At 41.1% G+C, this 22805-nt stretch overlaps 1 protein-coding gene and 1 long non-coding RNA gene across 3 annotated transcripts in view; one reads left to right on the top strand and one right to left on the bottom strand.

The window, feature by feature from the left end:
* Positions 1-11575, bottom strand: part of LOC140196663 (uncharacterized) — a 59353-nt gene extending 47778 nt beyond the window's left edge. For both annotated transcript variants that reach the window (XR_011885775.1, XR_011885774.1), the window contains exons 1-2: positions 11313-11575; positions 10824-10993 (exon numbers count right to left, since the gene is read on the bottom strand). This is a non-coding gene — a long non-coding RNA (uncharacterized lncRNA). The remainder of the gene's footprint in view (positions 1-10823; positions 10994-11312) is intronic.
* Positions 11576-11663: 88 nt separating this feature from the next.
* LOC140196662 (nocturnin-like) overlaps positions 11664-22805 on the top strand; it is a 36089-nt gene continuing 24947 nt past the window's right edge. Inside the window, exon 1 of the mRNA XM_072256241.1 lies at positions 11664-11993. Within this exon, the coding sequence (XP_072112342.1) occupies positions 11786-11993 (208 nt within the window). The 5' untranslated portion in view covers positions 11664-11785. The remainder of the gene's footprint in view (positions 11994-22805) is intronic.

Genomic DNA, 22805 nt, shown 5'->3' with positions numbered 1-22805 from the left:
TGTCAGATGAGGTATGGGATGCAGTTCTCAGGTTAGTTAACTCAACCTCTTTATGTGCCCACCACAGCCTGTTACAGTTCAAGGTCGTACATAGGGCCCATATGTCTAAAACTAAATTATCTCACATCTGCCCAGATGTTAATCCCTGTTGCAACAAATGCAAAAGGGGCGAGGCTTCCCTTATTCATATGTACTGGACATGGCCTAGCTTGGAAAAATACTGGAAAGATGTTTTCCAAACTTTATCCCAAATACTTAATTATAATTTGGAACTTAACCCTTTGATTGCTCTTTTCGGACCTCCAGAGAGGGTGACACACACCTAAGTCCGACCAAACGTTGCACACTGTCTTTTGCCTCTCTTTTGGCCAGGCACACAGTCTTGCTCAGGTGGAGGGATGCAGCCCCGCCCACCCACGCTCAGTGGCTCAGGGATATCATGTCTAGTCTACACCTGGAGAAGATCCATTATTCAATTCTCAACTCAGACATAAAAGTTCCAAAAGGTGTGGGGACCTTTTTTTGAATATTTTCAGAATTCCCCACCAGACTAAAGGTCCATCCTTTCTTCCTTTCCTCAGTACATAAATCCCTGACCTCCAGCATTTTCTGGTAAAATTCTATGGACTCAGGGTTGTAAACACACAACAATCTATGTATTAGGAAAATACACCTTCTCTACACCAATTGCAGCTCTGTGGGGACAAAGGTTCTGTTTAACCCTATTTGCTGATGCAATGATGGCTTGGAGTTGAGGACTGGGAGGGGTGAGGAGATAATCAAAGCATGATTGTACTATGGGTGCATCTCTTTCACAAATGTGAAGTGTACATTTGATACATTTGTTATGCACTGCACAAATCTCCTTTATACTATGCTCTCTTTATTTTAAAACAACAATAAAAATATTGTTGAGAAAAAAGAAATTACCTAGGGATACCCATAGCCCTCTGTTTTACTAAGCCCCATATACCTATCCAGGAGACTCTTCAAAGGCCCTATCGTATCCACCTCCACCACCATCGCCGGCAGCCCATTCCACACATCTTTGAAATGTATCTTTGCAATGCCATTCAAACCCATTTTGTGGAATGACTGAAACAGCCGAGCTAGTGTCCCATTCCATTTTAATTAATTTGCCAATCATTTCGGGTGTAAACCATATTGCTTGTCTATTGTTAATTTTCACAATGTAAGGCTCAGTGGCATTCGTGTTTCACTCTCATCATCAGTATCAGACTTTTCACCAACAGCATGTTCCTTTGAAACTGCAACTTGACCTTCTATCTTTTTCTCCTCTCTGTGCAGTCCATTTAATTTCGTCTGCCCAACATGTTCTTTGTTTGTGACCTACTTTGTTGCATTTTCTGCAAGTTTCACCTTTAAATCTGCACTGATCTGGGGTTTGTGAGCCCCTGCCACAATGGTAACATAGTTTGTTTGGCCAGGCTGGTTTCTGTTTAGACATTATAATTTTATTCATGCCCACTTTCACTCCTGACTAGAACTCAATTGTGTGTCTGTCTGCAGTTTCCATTGAAACAGAAATTTCAACTGCTCTTTTAAATGTGGGTTTTGCTCCAGTTAGGAGCCATTTAGCTCTACCTATTACATGTTGATTTTGCTGTTAGCTGCATGGAGTCCTGATTTGCAACTGAGTTTGGTACTACTTTTTAGGCATGCCTGTTGCTGCTTCCAACTTTTAATGCTTTCAATTGATTTTCAATTTTTTTTAAATAATAATATCATAAAATGTTACAGCACAGAAAACAGATCTTCTTGGTTCAATGAGTCTTTATCAACTATCAGGTGCTTATTTATACTAATCCCACACCAATACACTAATCCCATGGACCCTCAACTTGAGAGTTATTGGTACTGCCGCTCATCCAGGCAGATGGAGAACAACCATTACATTCCTGACTTATGGCTTGGAGATGATGGAAAGCATGTGACATGTCAGGAGGAGAGTTACTCACAAGATCTTGACAAAGTGGCTTGGCTAAAAATTTTCTTAATTTTCTTTAGAAATAATTGGTAATTGGTTTAATATTGCCACATACACTAAGTTACAGTGAAAAGCTTTCGTTTGCATGCCTTCCAAACAGATCATTCCATACATAAGTACAATGGGATATTACAAATTTTTTTTTAATGCAGAAGATAATGTTAGAGTTACAGAGGAAATTCAGTGCAAGTGGACAGGTAAAGTTGAAGGACCATAATGAGGTAGAGGCAGAAAACAAGAATCCATCTCCATCATATAAGAGATCCATTTGAGTTCCTGAACCTGATGATACGTCTTCACATGTTTCCATATCTTCAGCCCAATGGGAGAGGTGAGAAAACAGAATGACAAGGGTGGGAGGATCCTTGATTATGTTGACTGCTTTTCTGAGGCAGTGAAAAGTGTAGACAGGGTCTATGTTTTGCATGCTAGACTGGATTATGTTCACAATTCTCTACAATTTTCGGCAATAAAGTTGTGCTAAAATTGAGTCTCAGAAAAGCAACTATAACAATGATAATGTGCAAGTGTAAGTTTTTTAGGCTAAAAATCAAAATATGGCATTCAATCACCTCCATTATTTAAGAATAAACAATCTGAACTGTCAGAGCTAGGAGAACTGCTGCCATACAGCTCCAGTGACCCAGGTTCAATGGTCACATTGTACTGTCTCTGTAGAGTTTGCTTATGTTTCCAGTCACCTAGACTCAACCATCTCTGATTCATCTGTGATCCTCCTTCTATCTTTGGGTCAGAAGTGAGGACATTCATCCATGATACAGAAAGTTAAGCTCCATTTGCAACTCCTCAGGGAATGAAAATCTCTGTTCCTGCATGCAGCAAGGCCCAGAAAACATTTACAGTAGGTGTGGACTGGAAAGTAGCAAATACCACTCACATGACTGCAGTCTCCTGCAGTGTCCACCTTCACATGGTCCTATCCTCAAATATATACATATCCTCAATACTGAATGGCAATTCCATCTCTACATTCCATTGAACTATGGTATATCATCATTACAATGTGTGTGATATGCAAAATACATTGCATTGCTTGATAGTACTGCTCCAATCACACGTCCCAGAACTGCAACCTCTGCCACTAAGATGGCCAAAGACAGCAGGGGCATTTTGAAGACCACCTTTTGCAGGTTATCCTCCAAATAAACACTATATTGACTTGAAAATATCTGCCTATACCCACCACCATCCCCAATACTCACTCTCTTCTAACCAACCTAACATCCACCCACATCCTTCATTTGTTGTTGTTTACCTCCATTACAAATCTGGGTTTTATAAATCCACCCCTCCCCCCACCATTTTTGTTGATACATCAAATCAGGATATTGCAGGCAATGCCAGTATTTATTCTTCATCTTTAACGGCACTTGAAGAAGTAATGGTGAGTTACCTTTTGAACTGCTGCAGTATTCCTACAGTGCATTGAAAACCTGGTAATGTATTTCCAAATCAGGATGGTGTGCACCTTAAAGAAAAAATTGCAGGTATTCCTATTGACCTGTTGCCCTTGTTCATCTTGGTGATAGACGTTGCATGATTGAAAATAAGTCACAGATTTGAGAGTAGCACTGGGGAGAAACTACAGCCATGGTGTGCCAGTGATATAAAAATATGAATGTTTTGGATGGTTGATGAGGGACCAGGGAAACTATAAGACATTAAGATATAGGAGCAGAGGTAGGCCATTCGGCCCATCGAGTCTACTCCACCATTCAATCATGGGCTGATCCAATTCTTCTAGTTATCCCTACTCCCTTTTTCACCCCATACCCTTTGATGCCCTGGCTAATCAAGAACCTATCTATCTCTACCGTAAATGCACCGATGACTTGGCCTTCACAGCCACTCATGGCAACAAATTCCACAGATTTACCACCCTCTGACTAAAGTAATTTCTCCACATCTCTGCTCTAAAAGGACGTCCTTCAATCCTGAAGTTGTGCCCTCTTGTCCTAGACTCCCCTACCATGGGAAACAACTCTGCTATATCTAATCTGTTCAGGTCTTTTAACATTCGGAACGTTTCTATGAGATCCTCCCTCATTCTCCTGTACTCCAGGGAATACAGCCAAGAGTTGCCAGATGTTCCTCATACGGTAACCCTTTCATTCCTGGAATCATTCTCGTGAATCTTCTCTGAACCCTCTCCAATGTCAGTATATCCTTTCTAAAATAAGGAGCCCAAAACTGCACACAATACACCAATTGTGGTCTCACGAGTGCCCTATAAAGCCTCAACATCACATCCCTGCTCTTATATTTTATACCTCCAGAAATGAATGCCAACAATGCATTCGCCTTCTTCACATCCCTGCTCTTATATTCTTTTCCTCTAGAAATGAATGCCAACATTGCATTCACCTTCTTCATCACCGACTCAACCTGGAGGTTAACCTTTAGGGTATCCTGCACAAGGACTCCCAAGTGCCTTTGCATCTCTGCAGTTTGAATTCTCTCCCCATCTAAGTAATAGTCCGCCTGTTTATTTCTTCCACCGAAGTGCATGACTACACACTTTCCAACATTGTACTTCATTTGCCACTTCTTTGCCCATTCCCCTAAACTATCTAAGTCTCTCTGCAGGCTCTTTGTTTCCTCAACACTACCCGCTCCTCCACCTATCTTTGTATCATTGGCAAACCTAGCCACAAATCCATTAATCCCATAGTCCAAATCATTGACATACATTGTAAAAAGCAGCAGTTCCAACACCAACCCCTATGGAACTCCACTGGTAACCAGCAGCCAGCCAGAATAGGATTCCTTTATTCCCACTCTCTGTTTTCTGCTGATCAGCCAATGCTCCACCCATGCTAGTAACTCCCCTGTAATTCCATGGGCTCATATCTTGCTGAGCCGCCTCATGTGTGGCACCTTGTCAAAGGCCTTCTGAAAATCCAAGTACACTATATCTACTTCATCTCCTTTGTCTACCCTGCTTGTAATTTCCTTAAAAATTGCAGGTGAGTCAGGCGGGATTTTCCTTTCAGGAAGCCATGCTGGTTTTGGCCTATCTTGTCATGTGTCTCCAGGTACTCCTTAATCTCATCCCTAGCAATTGATTCCAACAACTTCCCAACCACTGAAGTCAAGCTAACAGGTCTATAGTTTCCTTTCTGCTGCCTCCCACCCTTCTTAAATAGCGGAGTAACATTTGCAATTTTCCATTCATCTGGTACAATGCCAGAATTTATCAATTCTTGAAAGATCATTGTTAATGCCTCTGCAGTCTCTCCAGCTACTTCCTTCAGAACCCAAGGGTGCATTTCATCAGGTCCAGGAGATTTATCCACCCTCAGACCATTAAGCTTCCTGAGCACCTTCTCAGGCGTAATTTTCACTGCACATATTTCGCTTCCCTGACACTCTTGAATGTCCGGTATACTGCAGATGTCTTCCACTGTAAAGACTGATGCAAAATAAGCATTTAGTTCCTCTGCCATCTCTGCATCTCTCATTACAATATCTCCAGTGTCATTTTCTATTGGTCCTATATCTACCCTCAACTCTCTTTTACACTTTATATACTTAAAAAAGCTTTTAGTATCTTCTCTGATACTAGTCCTTTCATAATTCATCTTTTCCTTCCTAATGACCTTTTGAGTTTCCTCCTGCAAGTTTTTAAAAGTTTCCCAATCCTCTATCTTCCAACCAGCTTTGGCTTCCTTGTATGCCCTCTCTTTCTCTTTTACTTTGGCTCTGACTTCACTTGTCAGCCATGGTAGTGTACTTCTTCCATTTGAAAATTTCTTCTTATTTGGAATATATCTCTCTTGCACTTCCCTCATTTTTCACAGAATCTCCAGCCATTGTTGCTCTGCTGTCCTTCCTCGCTAGTGTCTCTTTCCAGTCAACTTTGGCCAGTTTCCCTCTCAGGCCATTGTAATTTCCTTCATTCCACTGAAATACCAACACATTGGACTTTAGTTTCTCCACCCCAAATTTCAAAGTGAACTTGATCAGACTGTGATCACTGTTCCCCAAGGCTGTCTTAACCTTAAATTCTCTTATCACCTCCAGATTATTGCATAACACCCAATCCAGCACACCCGATCCCCTGTTGAGCTCAACAACAGGCTGTTCTAAAAAGCCATCCCTTTGACATTCTACAAATTCTCTCTCTCGAGATCCAGTACTGGCCTGGTTTTCCCAATCCACTTTCATGTTAAAATCCCCAATGATTATCATGACATTGTCCTTCTGACATGCCTTTTCTATCTCCTGTTGTAATTTATAATCCACATCCCGGCTGCTGTTTGGAGGCCTGTATATAACTGCCATTAGGGTCCTTTTACCTTTGCTATTTCTTAACTCAACCCATAGAGACTCTACACCTTCTTGTCCTATGTCATCCCTTTCTAATGATTTAATATTATTTCTTAAACACAGGGCTATACCACCCCCTCTGCCTACAAAGCTCTTTCTGATACACTGTATATCCTTGGACGTTCAGCTCCTAATAGCAGCCATCCTTTATCCAAGTTTCAGAGATGGGCACAACATCATACTTGCCAATCTGTCGATGAATATCAAGATCATCCATTTTATTTCTTATGCTGCGTGCATTCAAATATAACATTTTCAGTCCGATATTTGTTGCTTTCTGTTTTAACTGCACTATGCCTCTATTGCCCTGTAACTCATCCCACTGACTGTGATTATGCCTCATCTCCTGCCTGTCCTTTCTATCATCTCTGTTGCATGCTATCTTTGATTTATTTCTGTTTTCACCTTCCTCAACCCTATCACTCCGGTTCCCATCCCCCTGCCAAATTAGTTTAACCCCTCCCTAACAGCTCTATTAAACCTGCCTGCTAGGATATTGGACCCCTTTGGGTTCAGGTGTAATCCATCCTTTTTGTACAGGTTGCTTCATCTTGGAAGCTTTCCAAGAGTTGTTGGTGCACTTATCAAAACAAGAGGAGAGTAGTAAAATGGAGTATGCCATCATATTCTCAACGTGCTTTGCAGATGGTGGAAAATGTATGGTGAGCTACTCACTGTAGGATACCCAGAAGGTGTCAGAAGGTGAGCTACTCACTGTAGGATACCCAGCTTCTCACCAGATCTGATAGGCACAGAGCCACTGATTTATAACTCTCATAGATTCCAGTAGAAGCCAGACATGTAAATTGGTTTATTATTTGCACATAATCCAAGGTACAATTGCATAGCCTTCACACAGATCAGTTAATTACGACAGTACATTGAGATAGTACAAGGTAAAAAAAAATAACAAGCGTGCAGAATAAGGTGTTAAAACAGTTATTCCCAACAGAGCAATTATATGTCCTGGGACTGTTAGGGCAAATTGAAGTCATTGGGGGGCATTCAAGATTCTCGGGGGGGGGGGGGGGGAGGGCATGGTAAGTGGCATCCTAACTTGAGGCACGAGACCTGAGCAACCATGTCAACTCGCTGCCATCGTCACATCCAGTGGGCATTCCTAGTTTGTGTTAATTTTTAAAAGTTTAGCCCGGTTAATAATGGATAAATATGTATCTCTATGAGTCTGAAGGCAGTGAAGCCTTGATTTCTAATCCTGCTAAGAAACAGAAACTACAAAAGTACAGAATATACTGTTACATTCCTGGAGTATGGTTTTATTCCATTCTCTTCATATCGGCGACATTCCACGTGTCTTATTTGTAATACCGTACTATCGAATGAAGCCATGAAACCATGCAAGATTGCATGATCACTTCCATAAAAGATGCCCTGAAAAAGTATTACTCAGATCAAGCAGATGAAAGAAGCATTTGAAAAGCGTTGCACTCTCGAGTCATTTGCCAAGCAAGCTGAAAATGACCTTGATAATGGTCTCACTGCTTCTTAAAGCATTTCCAAAATGATAGCAAAGTGTTGAAAATCTCATTCAATTGGTGAAAGATTAATAATACCTGCCGTATCAGAAGTGTTCACCAAATTGGAAACGAGTATTTTAAAATCAATTCTTTTGAGTAATAACTCTGTAGCTTGTCGTATTGACAAAATGAGTGAAGACATTCAGTATCAACTATGCATAGAGCTACAAAATACAGAACTTGGGATACAACTGGACGAGTCAACTGTGCGAGACAATGAGGCATTGCTAATGGCATATGTATGGTTTATCAAAATAGAAAAGTTTATGAAGAGATTCTCTTTTGTATAAAGTTAAAAACAAATATCAATGGAGAATCAGTCTATGATGAGCCAATCTGTATGATAATATGAACATTCTAAACATGAAACTGCAGGGTGAGAATTTCAATTTAATCTAGACAAAAAGTGCAGTGTCCACTTTTATCAGAAAATTTGAAATATACAAGCAAAACATTGGGAGAAGAATGTTCTTACAGTCCCCTGCATGGTAAGTATGGCACTCTCTTTCACAGACAGAGATTTGCAAGAGTACTGCTTACACCCACAGTGACTGAAGAAGGATTCTCAGAATTTATTCAAGGATTTGAATGAACTGAAAATTCCAAACTGGGTAATTAACCCATTTATTTGCAAGGTGGAAGAACCTGGTCTTTGGAGAAGAGCCAAACTGTTCTTCATAGCCTTTCCATCCTCCTACCTTGTTGAAAGAGGCTTCAGTGCAGTGTACAACATATGCACAGAAAACAGAAACCATTTGGATATTGTCACGCATGGGGCCCTAAGGCTTTTGCTGTCACAACTTCAACCAGGTATTTCAACTTTTGCTAAAAACCTTCAAGGTCAAGGATCACATTCATATCGAAGCTGCTGTACCGTGCACAGGTACTGTGTAAACTAGATTTAAAGACAAATAAAAATTTAAAGTGGAATCATTTTTCTCATGTTAGCACATGGTAGATATGTTTTTAGACTATGGAGGTGCCAGAAAGTATACTATGCCTCAGAGGGGCATTGCCAAATATGAAGGTGCCTTGGGGGTGTTGGCAAGTATGAAAGTGCTTTAGGAGATAGTTGGCAAATATGAAGGTGCTTTGGGGGGCATTGGGCCAAAAAGGGAAGCAAAATATTGTGTTAAGGTTACAGAGAACGTGTGATCCAGGTAGACGATATGGTACAAGGGCATAATTAGATAAATTATGAGGTCAATAGTCCATTCCTGTTGTACTTGGGGACCACCTAATAGTCTTATAACTGGGATAGAAGCTGTCTTCATGCATGTATCTTCTGCCTGAGGGAGGGGAAGAAGAGAGAATGCGGGGTCTTTAAAGCATAAGCAGGCTCCTTTACAGAAGCAGTGAGAAGTACAGACAGAGTTCATGGAGCAGAAGCTGATTTCTATGATGTACTGAGCTGCGTCTGCAACTTCCTGCAGTCTCTTGTGGTCACAAGCAGAACATTTGCCACACTAATTCATGATGCATCCAGATAGCTTGGACTTTATGCTAACACTGAGCCTTAGGAAAACAAATTTACCGATGAATTTTTACAAACCCAAGTTGCATGGGCTTGTAAACAAAGTATAAATTATTTTACTTTAAAATAAACAAGTTGCACAGTGACAGAGCTAATGGAGCTACTGCAACATATTTCCTTGTGACCTATTGTACTTGTGTGGAGCTTGATTATAATCACTATGACCAAATGGATTTCCTCCAGGAGCTCCAGTTTCCTTCCATGACCCACAAGGATATGTGGGTTGATACAGTACATCATTTGGCCACTATAGATTGATCCTAGCGAAGGTGAATTAGCCTGAACTGTTGTCTACATTTATACTGTTTCTTTGTCACTTGGGTGACTTCACACACATGATTTTTTTTCAGATACCTTTTACACAAATGGTCTAAAACCTTCTGGAGACAGAAACCCAGGTATCCACAATTTATATTATGAAGCTGACCCTTCTGAGTACACAAACCTTCCAACTATTAACAGATCAGCTATTTAATATATTAAGTGATAACATCAATCTGGTCTGCAAGTTTCCTTGAACTAAACAACTTCGCCAGTGTTGTCCAGCTTGAAACAAGCCAGTGTCTTACACTGCACTTCTTCAGAAGATAGGTCAGGTGCTGTGAGGCCAGCAAGTCTGTGCTGCAGACAGTGCTTGTTTGCAAAGCTGTCATTTTAACTTGAAGAGAATTATTGCCCACCATTTGTGGTAAGAACTGAAGACTGGCTCCTGTTTGCAGCAAGAAGCTAAACAAAAATATTGGTTGGAAGTTTAACTTAGTCAAGAGCAATATTTTTATCTTTAGAAGTTCACAACTGCTGCTTAGAAAGCTGAGCTTGGCAAAAAAGAAGAAAGAAGGCCCTCGTGCAGTGAATATCCATCACGATGGACGGTGAAGGTCCTTAATGATGTCAGAATGTTAAAGAATGCTATAGAAGGTATAGAATCTGGAGAAGTGATAGGAACAAGCTCCAAGGAAATAAACCCAATTCTGTTGGAAGTATGTCACTATTCTCTGAGAGATCATAAACTAGAATGGCCTCTTTTATGGTGTTAAATAATATGAAGTGTGGAAAAATGAAGCTAATTTCCTGTCAAATGTGTCTCCAAAAACAGAGTCCAACAACTTCATTTAATCAATATAATAGATTCTAAAAGTGCTGACATATTCTTCCCAAATAAGGAATATAGTTTTTTCTACACTTCAAAATTAAACCAATTTATTAAAATATTTAAAGAGAATAAAATAGTACAGGGCCCTTTGCATTCTTTGTATCATTTATACTACACCCGCTGCCTTGGGAAAGCACCCTCCTATCCTGGGCATTCTCTTCCACTTCCATTGGGCCAATGATAAAAAAAAGCTTGAAAACACACGTCACCAGGGTGAAGAACAACTCCTGTCATACAAACCTCTTGTGCAGTAAAATTGAAATCTTGATCCCAGAAATTCCCTCGCCACGTCCCTTCCATCTTAGTGTCTCCCCGTTATGCATTTGCAGCTGTAGTACTACATCCTTCATTATGTTATTGCTTGAGCCTTTGTACTACATTTATGCGTTGAAATCATTCGCATGGATGGCCTGCAAAACAAAGCTTTTCACTGCATCTCTATATGACTACAAATACCAAATATCTTTACCATAGCACCATTGGCATCCCACCCCCTCACCCTCCCCCCTTGGGTTGATATACCCTTCCGTTATTTGAGGGGCTTCTCAACGCCAGACATGGCCCCTCACTTAGTGGAAGGATCTTTTCCTTCAGAGCTTTGTGATACTGCTGCAAGTTTTTCACTGCACTGGTGCATATGACAATAATTTCGATTTAAACTTTGGCTGCACCAAACTTCACTGCATCGCTACTCAGTGCTGACCACTACTCTGAAACAGTTTCACTCACCGGGAAAACTCAGCAAATCGGGCAGCATCAGTGGATTAAGCAGTCGACGTTTCGGGCCGAGACCTTTCACTGGGATTGGGACCGGGAAAGAAGAAGCAGGGGCCAGTCGAGCTCTCACCGAAAACTCTGGTTTAATTTTTGTATAGGTACTTGGAGTGTCACGTGACCGTGTTGGACAACACCACACAACCCCAGCAGGACAGATGACGTTTGTTCAGTGATGATGTAGATCATCGAAAGCACACTGTTTGCATGATTTATCGAAACTAATTAATTCAGCGTCACGGGATTGCAAGGGTGCATTGAGATGTCAGTCTTGACGTAACTCGGTGACACGTTGCGTGCGCGTGTGCGGGTACGTCAGCGGTGTCGCTGAGTTGGGCCGGGGCGGGGTGATAGAGCCGGTCTCGGTCTCAGTGTGAGTCCGTGCGGTGTGCAGCGGGGGGAAGCTCGGGTTCGGTGTGGCGGCGGTAATGTATCAGGTACCGGCACGGCTGTGCGTGACATTCCAGCGGGATCTTCTGCAGCTCATGTCCGGTTCTTCCCCCGTGTTTCGGCGCAGGCCCCCGCTGCGGAAAACCGACTCTGCCGTGGGTGCCTCCGACACACTGGTCCCCGAAGCGGCGGTGGCGACGGCTACAGGAGGTGGAGTGGCGGGAGTGTCCTTCACTGCGGCGGCTGGTGAGTAGTCGGTCGTTGGGGTGGTTCGGGCACGACATCGGTGGCGCGGAGGTCGCGATGCGATTTATTCGGTGCTGGCTGGCGTTTAATGGAAGTTGTGGGACAGCGATCACCGCGTGTGACAGATCAGGGCTGGGGTCGACTTGTAAGTGCTATGAGACTGTGCGGAGTGAATGCTTCTCGCGAGGGAGGCAGAAAGCTGTGGTCCTCATTCATTTCTGAACCGAAACGAGAGGCTGCCGCCTTGAGTGGAAACTGTTAAGTCCGAGGCATGTGGAGTTGGGCATTTGGATATAAACCTTGTGATCTTGAAGTGTCTGGCGAATTGCCTGGTAATATTGACGTAATATCAAACTACGGACACTTTTGGATCCAACTTTGCTCGTTTCCCTCCAGCGTAAAACGGGTTTTGATATGCCTAATGCATTCGATTTTCTCCAAAACTTCTGTGAGGGATGCCGAGCCTTCTACAGGTTTTCATACGAGGAGTTAGTTTCGGCGTCTCGATGAGACCGCAAATTCTCCAGCTTCTGGAGACAGAACTACAGATACCAGAACTTGGAGCAACACAAAACGCTGGAGGAGCTCAGCGGGTAGGTAGCATCTATGGAGAGAAATGGTTCGGGTCCAAATATTTCATCTCGATTGGGTGTCAATCCATAAAATCGGCTGTCTCTTTTCCTCAAGAGATTTTGCCTGGCCAGCTGCGTTCCTTCAGCATTTTTGTGTTGCTGGCAGTTTCTGGACAAGCTTCTCTGCCTTTTCTTGTCTATTGCATGCTGCAGTAGGAAATCTTTCTCCGTAGCCATTTACTGTACTAGTTTCCTCTAGTTTATCTCTGTCGGGTAGTGTACCTGGTCTGTACTTCCGGCCCATCCTTGTTTACAGGGAAAGCTTGCAACATTTAGAGGAGGGCCACTGAAGGTCGATGTGTTCTTTCCATTCCTGGATGTTTCTAGAACTAGAAAATTTCTCCATTTTAATCTGACAACTCTTCAATGGCCTTATCACATCTAGTGCCATCAGTAATAAAAAGCCTCTCTATCTTTAATTCATCCACCAAGCCTCTGGCTGATGATTCTATCTCTCCCCACCACCTCCACCAACCCCCTCTTTTTACTAATTCACCTTAGTTTTATTATTAATGTCGACTCCTTGTTGCTGACCTTTATACCAAGGGAAATGTGTCTTCCCAACACTCTGTTTTGGCTTAAAATATTGTGTACAAATTAAATCTGTGTTCTCTAGAAAATTGCTAAATAATGACTGAAATTTTCTAGTTCCGACAGCATTTTTATTCTCCTGTTACCATGTTGTGTAATGTGCCAGGATGGTACATGGTTTTTTTGACAGAATAGTAGAAACAGTCATTGTGGATAATGGGATTTGATGTATACAGTGGATTCTGGTTAATTGGGACACATGGGGACCAATACATTTTGGCCAGTTGGCTAATTTCAGCCCCTAATTAGCTGAAATTTCATGGAAATAGTTAAAAGTAATAAAAAATACAAAACAAACTACTGTTTAACTGAAGAACAATTTATGTATTTAAATGAAATACAGAACAAATTAGAACACCACCAATACCTCTGGAGTACTATAAAAATGATTATAGTTCCTAGTAGTTATCGACGGATGAGTTCATCTGCTGTGTTGCAATTGACTGTAAATGAACAAAATCAGAGCAGACACCTAGTGCAGATTAATGGACTGCCTTCATACAATGCTTTTGATGATTGCATCCTCCAAATCTTTATTTTCATTGTAGCATGAAAGATTATTGTAGATACTTTTCAATTCTTCACAATTCCTAACTTGTTAAAGTAGTGAAATTGTTTCATTTCCACTCCCAGCTGTTTCTGGCATCTCCATGACTGAATGCTTGAAACTACAGTGAGCAAAACGGTTCGGAATTGTCTTACTGCTTATTTCTTGCCAACTATCAGTAACCAAAATCACTACATTTTGAGCACAAACACATACAGCTGATGCCGTGTAAAACCGGTTACTCTAAGCACAGTGTAGTGTATCAGCACGCAAGTGTACGTGACTTTCACTAGGTAGAAACTGCTCACCAACAGTGTGCTGCCCCAGTTAAGTGGCATATAGTCCCAAATAAACGAAGGAATCCCAGCTGTTTTCTCAATTAGTTTTTGTTCTTTAAGAGTTGTCTCAAATAAACAGCTGCCCAGATTAACCAATGAATTACTTTCTTATTCTGTATGGGTGAATGGAGCTGTGAATAAGCCACCAGGTTAATAAGTGTCTCCATCGCTTTGGAAGGGGAGTGGGACCAGCTCGATTGCTTTTACATAGACTTGACAAGACAAGTGCTATAACATTCTGTGATTAGTCTGTTGTTAGAGCATTGTCCAGCATTTTATGGTTGCAGCATGACCTTTGTTCTTGTGTTCTAAGCTTTAGCAAAAAAAAGGAAATCCAATACAGGTTTCCCCCGCCATCTGAAGGTAGGGTGTTCCTATGAAACGGTTCGTAAGCCAAAATGTCGTAAAGCGAAGAAGCAATTACCATTTATATGGAAAAATTTTGTGAGTGTTCGCAGACCCAAAAATAACCTACCAAATCATGCCAAATAACACACAAAACCTAAAACAACAGTAACATACAGTAAAAGCAGGAATGATATGATAAATACACAGCCTATATAAAGTAGAAATACTTTTCCACAATCATTACTGCATTGTTCTCCGTAGCGAAAATCTCACGCAAGCGCTATCAGCAGAAGATCTCACGCAAGCATTGTTGGCAAAAACACGGCGCAAGCGCTCTCTCCAGTAACCTTTAAGCTATGAAACTGCCAAATCATACCAAATAACGCAAAAATACACAGCCAATATAAAGTAGAAATAATGTATGTACAGTGTAGTATCACTTACCAGAATTGGTTCAGCGCCGAGCACACTGATGACGGTGTGTTAGGCTGAGTCGGAGGCTGGAGTGGTACAGTGGCCCCCACCCTCCAGGCCACCAACCGATACCGATCAGCGAAGCATGCAGGGGTGCAGCGATAGCCGGGAGGCACACAGCACATCCTTAAGAAAAAAGCCGAAACAAACATGCTAATTAATTAGGTGCCGCCTGGCACGTAATTGTCGGCCCAGATCAGTGCTGATTTCCGATTGTGTCGTCTCTGATCTCGGCCGACAATTACGTGTCGGGCGGCACCTAATTAATTAGCATGTTTATTTTGGCTTTTTTCTTAAAGATGTGCTGTGTGCCTCCCGGCTACCGCTGCATTCTCCACAAATCGGTATCTGTCCGTGGCCTGGGGGTTGGGGTGGTGGGACACTGGGGTGTCATCTCATCATCGTCTGTTTCCATTAGGGCAGGCAGGTCATCTTCTATCTCTGCCTGCCTCGATGTCGAGGGTCGAGGTTTGTCGTCTGCTGTGGCTAATGTGGAAGGCTTGCTTGACTGCTGAGCCTCGCGCATTTTTCTAACACACAGTTCTTTGTAAACACTCAAACCATCTTGCAAATATCCCCTAAACCTACGTACCCTTTCAAAATTAAAGTCGTACTTTATCATTGCAGCGAAAATCTCACGCAGTTGCTTCACGTTCAGTTCACTACTGCATTCAGTTTCGATTGTTATCCTTTTTTCTTCCAATTGCATCAGCTCTTCATCTATCAGATCTTGGTCATGGGATGCCAAAACCTCTTCAACGTCATGTTCGTCAGCTTCCACAAGCCAAACTCACTTTGTCCTTGCTGCATTCACCACGATCAAAACGCTTAATTATGTCTAGTTTTATGCCAAGTGTAACACCCTTACGAGCTCTTTTAGGCTTTTCCGATACCATAGAACTCATCTTGCTAACAGATGCTCACAGGCACGTGTTTAAGCAATGCCGTCGAGAATGCCGTTCCGAATCCGGGGGAGAGCGGCTACTCGGGGCGCGCGCTGCCTTTTATCGCGTGCTGAATTTTTTTTCGTAACAGTGAAAACACCTTCTGAAAGCGAAAACAGGGTACTAATGTAGGTCTTTCGTAACAGTGAGGTTTCATAAAGCGAACATTCGAAAAGCGGGGGACACCTGTATACTTCCCTAACTAGCTGCTCAGAAACTAAATCATCCATCAACCTTCAGCCTTTGCTTCCTACCACTGAGTAAATTTAGGACTCACTCGCTACTTTCCCTTGCTTTTCTAATCGATTAGCGATATTGGACTTCGCTAAAATTTGTGGTGGGAGGTATAACTAGTTCTGAGTATAATGGTTACTTTTGAAAAACCCCACTTTGTCAGTAATACAGCCAGTTTTCTTGTATTATAAATCCAGAGGGATTTGTTAACAATGCTAATGCATGTAATTAGATGCCTGCAAACCTACGGTTTTTGGCTGATTTTTCTGTTTTGTCATGTAAACTGTTTCATTTTCCTGTCTTAATTATTCAAAGAAAAACTACAATGGATTCCAGTTAATTGGGACACACCCAACCAGTACATTTTGGCCCAATTAAGCGGCTGTCCCAATTAGCTGAAGTTTCATAGAAGTAGTTAAAAACATATAAAAAGACAAATTAGAATTTAATGGAGTAACAAATTATATGCTTAAATGAAATACAGAACAAATTAGAACACTAATAGTACTACTACAGTACAATAAAACCATAGTACCTAATAGTTATCAACAGAGGAACTGCCTTCGTACAATTCGTTCGGCGATTGCATCCTACAAATAGTCATTTTCATTGTAACATTGAAGATGATTGTTGCAAGCTTCAAATTCTTTGTAGTTTATAACTTGTTGAAGTAGTGAAATTGTTTCATCTTCACTCAGTCATTTCTGGCATCTCCAAGACTGAATGCTTGAAACCGCAGTGAGCAAAACAGTTCGAATTGTCTTACTGCTTATTTCTTGCCAACTATCAGTGACAAAAATCACTGCTTTTTGAACACAAACATATGCAACTGTTGCTAAAATCGGTTTGCTCTAAGCACAGTGTAGTGTTTAGTGGCCACACAATTGCACGCAATTGACACTAGTTAGAAACTGCTTGGCAAAAGTCTCTTGTCCCATTTAAGTGGCAAATAAATGGAGGGAATCCTGCCTATTTTTTCGATCAAGTTTAATTGTCATTCAATCATACATGCATACCCATGAACACAGCCAAACAAAACGTTACTCCATGGCCAAGGTGCAAAACAGTACCGACAGTCATACACAGCATTCAGCACATTTAGCACATATAAGATAGGTAGCAGTAAAATACAGTCACACAAAAAAATGTAGTCCATGTCCCTGAGCCCATGAACATTGCAGTAGTCTGCAGTTAAACACAGTAACAGCTTGTCTTCTGCCGAGTGAACGCTGGGGGCAGGAATGCCATGCCACATTGCTTCTGGCACTCCAGTGGAGCATCCAACTCCAATGCTTTCCCCTGGGTGGTGTAAACAGGGTGCTACGACTGAGGCCATGCACCTCCCCCACTGTTCGCCAATAAACCTATGAATTGGACTTGCAACATTCCATACCAGCAACGTCCAACAAGATCTTGCGATCTCAGGAAAAGCAACTGAGATGATCACTCACTGTTAGACTGCTCACCTTCTTTGTGCACTGATTCCTGTCTGGCGCAGGCAGCGTCACGGTCCACAGCAAGTCCAGCTCCTTCAGTTTCTCCACCAATGAGCAACTCGCTGAAGGGGTAGACTTGCAGTACTTAAGTCCTTAATGTCCAGCAGAGTCTTGCAGTCATAAATTATATGTTTTAAAAAAAGGTAACACCTTTGGTTGACCCCGTAGAAGCTGCTGTGTCCGAGCACGCTGCCATCTTACCAGAAGATTAGTTGTTCTTTAAGAGTTGTCCCAAATAAGTGGCTGCCCCGATTAACCAATGGCCCAATGAATTGGAATCCATTGTATAATGAAAGTAATGCAATAAAATAGCACTGAAAAGGAATTGACAGATTTAAAAGAACATTTAGTTATGGCACGAGTGAATGTGTTTCTGGCGGAACATTTTTTGAGTAATGACTCATAGGTTTTCATTTCTCAAAGGTGGTTTTAACTTGTCAAGCATCTCTAAATATCATTTGAAAATTAAACTTATTTCTTGTAGATCCAATTGAAATTCAAGTGCTGATCTTTAAGGTAGAATGAAAGAAAAGTATTCAGAGAGAGTGGAACAGTGCAGTACACTTTAGCCCTTTCACCCATTATCTTGTGCGGAGCTTTGAACCTATTCTGAGGTCAGCTTACCTCCTGCATAGCTCTCCATTTTTTTATCATCAATATGCCCTCTCCAAGAGTCTTTTAAATACCCTTAGTGCGTCTAACTTTACTACTACCAACCCCTGCCAATGCATTCCACTCACCTATCACTCTCTGTAATAAAGCCTACCTCTGACATTTTCCATACATTTTCCTTCAATACTTTAAAATTATGCCCATTTCTACCTGGGGAAAAAGACACTGGCTGTCTACACTTATCAATGTTCATATTGAAAATTCAGTGTTTCTCATTTGCTCATTAAGATTATAAGCCCACTATTGAGAACCTCAAAATATAATGTTAAACCTTAAAACTATGAACTTTTGAGAGTTTTCCCCAGAGTTGGTATTGGAAACCATGCAGGTCATGTATGGGGTGCACAGTCGTGCTGAAGGTGGCTACCTTGCACCTCCAGTATCCTGGGTTCAATTCTGACCTGTAGTGCTGTTTGGATGGAATATGTATCTCCTTCCTGGGTAGGCTTGAGTTTCCCCATATGCTCTTCTTTTCACAGATTTCCCAAAGACATACTGCTTAGTAGGTTAATTGCCTGCTGTTAATTTTCCCTGGCTTAAATAGATCATGAGAGAATGAGGGTGGAGTTGATGGGCATGTGTAAAGGAAGAGGCTACAGGGAAATGAGATTGCTCTGTGAGCCAGCATAGATTTGATGGGGAGAATGGCTTCCCATGCATTAAGAAAACATGAAGATATTCCAGATATTATTTTTAATATCTGGGATACCTCAATCCATTATCATTTACTTATCTGGAATGGTGAGTAATTCTGGAAGCCCAGCAATGGGATATTATTTTGGTGCTGTGTCCTGTTTATATTTTTTATTTCCACTGAGGGAGAGATATCCTGGTAAAATTTTCTATATCAACAGCCTACATAAAACTAGTTGGATGGTGTGCTACCTGGGAAATCCCAGGCAAACTGCAGGTAACTTATGTCCTGCAGAGCTTCATCTAAGATTGCCCGCCATGTGCATCAGCTTGGACATTTGAAATGTTGAGCAGTGGGTTGAAGCTGTTGGCAACTGATCAGTATGATGTGTGCTATTACATTCAATAATTACAGCTTTACTTTTCCTCTCACTTTATCCCATTTTCCACGAGGTCTGGTTTGCCTCGGTGACTTTTCCCATTCTGCACCTTTACTCTGCATCTAATACATTTTTATTTGGAGATGGCTAATATTTTAAAGGAATGAGAAAGAAAATTGAATCCCCTACTCAGTCAGTTCGAGCACTACTGTTTCTTTAGGGTTTATCTCTGATCGGAAGCATCATTTTGAAAGTTTGACCTCATGATTTGTAAGTGTTATTACACATCGTAATCACATTATTCAATATATACATGTACTGATCTTCCTTCAATTCAGAAGGCACAGGCTAAATACATCCCTGCGATGAAGTAGTATTCATAAGGGAGGATGATGCAACTGTGGTTGATAAGGTAAATCAAAGACAGCTTAAAAGAAAAAGATAGCATGTATAATATAGCAAAAATTAATGGGAAGTTAGAGTGTTGGGAAGCTTTTAAAAACCAACAGAAGGCAACTAAAAATCCATAAGGAGTGAAAAGATTAAATATGAAGGTAAGCTAGTGAATAATATAAAAGAGGATACCAAAAGTTTTATCAAGTACCTTGAAAAGTATTCAACCCGCACAACTATTTTTACATTTTATTGTCTCATTTTCTAAGTTTAAAATATTTTGAAATATGATTTTTGAGCTAATCTACAAAATATTCTACATCTTCTCAAATTAAAAGAAAAATTCCAAAATCTGTCAACAAATAATTAAAAATTAAAAACCAAAATTGAGGCTGAAAATTTATTCATTCCCTTTGTAATTACTACGCTACTTTTCTCAGCTGCAATACTGTATGTTACCTTAACAACCAATTTGTTCATGTACAAAATTGGAGAATCATTTGTTTTCAATGAATTCATAAGAACAAATGCCCCCTTTCTCTGTAGGGTCCAATAGTATGTTAGATTTTCAACAGACCAAACCACAGTGAAGACAACAGAGCACTTAACACAAGTCAGGGAAGTGATAATAGAGAAGCGCAAATCTGGGAAAGGGTACAAGACCATCTTAAAGGCACTGAAGATACTTCAGAGCTCAGTGCAGTCCATTGTGAAAAAGTGGGGAAAAAAAATACAAAACCACAGCCGCTCTTCCTAGGTTAGGCCATCCCTCTAAATTTGGTCACTGGAGAGGAATGGCATTTGTAAGAGAGGCTACAGTGATGCCAACAGTCACTGAGTGAGCTAAAGATGTCGATGGCTGCAACTGGAGATGAAGTTCATGTCTCCACAGTCTTTCAGGTCATGCACAAAAAGGGTATTTATGGGAAAAAATGCATATCCTTGCCTGTAAAGACTTTGCAAAACATTACTGAGAATATACTGTAAAGATGTGGAAGAAGGTCTTGTGGTTAGATGAGACTAATGTGGAACTTTTTGGCCTCAACACTGAACAGCACATGTGGCGTAAATCTAATACTGTGCATTAGCCAGGTAACACCGTCCCTATTGTAAAGCATGGGAGCAGTAGCATCATGCTATGGGGATGCTTTTCAGCAGCAAGGACCAGACATCTGGTCAGGGTTGATGGGAAGAGGAATGCTGCTAAATACAGAGAGATCCTGAGTAAATATCTTCTAGCTTCTGCCCGAAAGTTTAAACGGGAGAAAGTTCATTCTTCAGCAGGACAATGAACCAAAACACACTGCCAGAGCAACCATGGAGTGGCTTCAAATGAAGCGAATTGATAGCCTTGAGTGACTCAGTCAGAGTCCTGAACTTAACCCGATTGAACAACTCTGGCAAGACCTCAAGATTGCTGTCCACTGCCGCACCCAACTAACCTAGCACAGCTTGAGCAATTTTGTAAGGAATTACCTTCATATACCATATTTTCCTTCTTTATGACTTTTGTGGTTCTCTTCTGTTGGTTGCAAAAGCTTCCCAATCCTCTTAACTTCCAGGTAATTTTTGCTCTATCATATGCCCTCTCTGGTTTTGACTTCTTTTGTCAACCATGGTTGTGTCACCCTGCCTTTAGAATACTTCTTCCTCTTTGGAATGTATATATCCTGCGCCCTTTGAATGGCTCCCAGAATTCCAGTCATTGTTGCTCTGCCTTCATCCCTGCTAGTTTCCCCTTCCAATCAACTTTGGCCAGCTCCTCTGTAATTCCATCATCTGTAGCCTTTTGTTACATCGACCTATCACCTCACAGCCTCTGTTGCTAATTCCACTCTTCTCTCCTCCATTTGTCTATCACTCCTCCTAACCTGGATCCACCTATTGCTTGTCAACTGTTGCCCTACCCCTTCCTTGTCACCTCTTTATACAGGCTACCACTCAGTCCAGATGAAGGATCTCGACACAAAACGTCAACTGTCCGTTTCCGTCAACAGGTGTTGCCCGTGTTGCTGAGTTCCTCCAGCAGTTTGTTTTATATGCAAGCATATTTTTAGTGTTAGTGACAATTCATTATTACATCCAGTAGTAGAGTTCTATTCTTCAGTTAATTATTGTGTATTACTTGCAGTATTTTTGTAAACTAATTAGGGAAAAATGTTGAGGTTTAATTATGGATTATACTGAAAATACTTGTACTATAATGTTGAATTCTGTTGTCCTGATCCCTCAGATGCTGGTGTTTTGACAGACCAGACATTCCACTATCACCTGTAAAGCTTTATCGAGCTTAAGTGATTTTTTTATGGTGCAACATCTCTGAATTACTGCAAAACACACTCTCTGTCACTGAAAATTAATATTGGCAAATATAAAGTGTCATTAGTTAGAGATTTAGAGAAGCCAAATTGATTGTGTCAATACTATTTCTATTAATGGAACTGGTTCGACAGTTATTTACCTTGTACATTCTGATTTGTTCTTTATACCTCTAAAGATTTTTCAGTGTAACTGGTATTTTTACCTTTGGCAAAGACCCAAATACTTCGGTGGGAGGTGCATATTTTAATTCTAATGTTTAAAATTTTCAGATAATGCTTTAGGTATCATGCAATGGGAAGTGGAGTGATATGTTGTTAACAGGGTCTTGATTGAGGCAGGAGATGGCCAGCTCCCAAAGTGATTATACACCTGCTAGAAAGAAAGTCTTGGAAAGAAATGCGAATGTTGTTGTGTGAGATTTGCCATTGTTAATCAGCTAATTTGACATCTCAAGTGATTTCCCATTAAATGGGTGAAAGCCTAATCTTTGATGCACTCTGACATGGAACAATCAACTCATGTGTACCAATTGTGTGGCCAAGGGGTAGCAGGGTCTTCTATTCTAAATTTGGTGGGGCTGATGAAATGGCCTACTTACCAGAAGGAGTAAATTGCCTATGTTTTCATGTCAGAGTCAAAAAGATTGACATGGAGTGTGTAGCCAATGTTAATGCCCATCGACTCCACCTCCAGACAAAATTCTTTGAAGAAGATCTTGTAATAATTGGCAGTCTGTTTTAGCAGAATATCTCATGCAAACATCCCTGAACCTGGCGCTAGAACTTGTTGGATTATATGATTAGTCAAG

This window comes from Mobula birostris, chromosome 4 (genome assembly GCF_030028105.1).
Source record: "Mobula birostris isolate sMobBir1 chromosome 4, sMobBir1.hap1, whole genome shotgun sequence".
Taxonomy (NCBI): domain Eukaryota; kingdom Metazoa; phylum Chordata; class Chondrichthyes; order Myliobatiformes; family Myliobatidae; genus Mobula; species Mobula birostris.
This window is presented reverse-complemented; position numbering and strand designations above follow the sequence as displayed.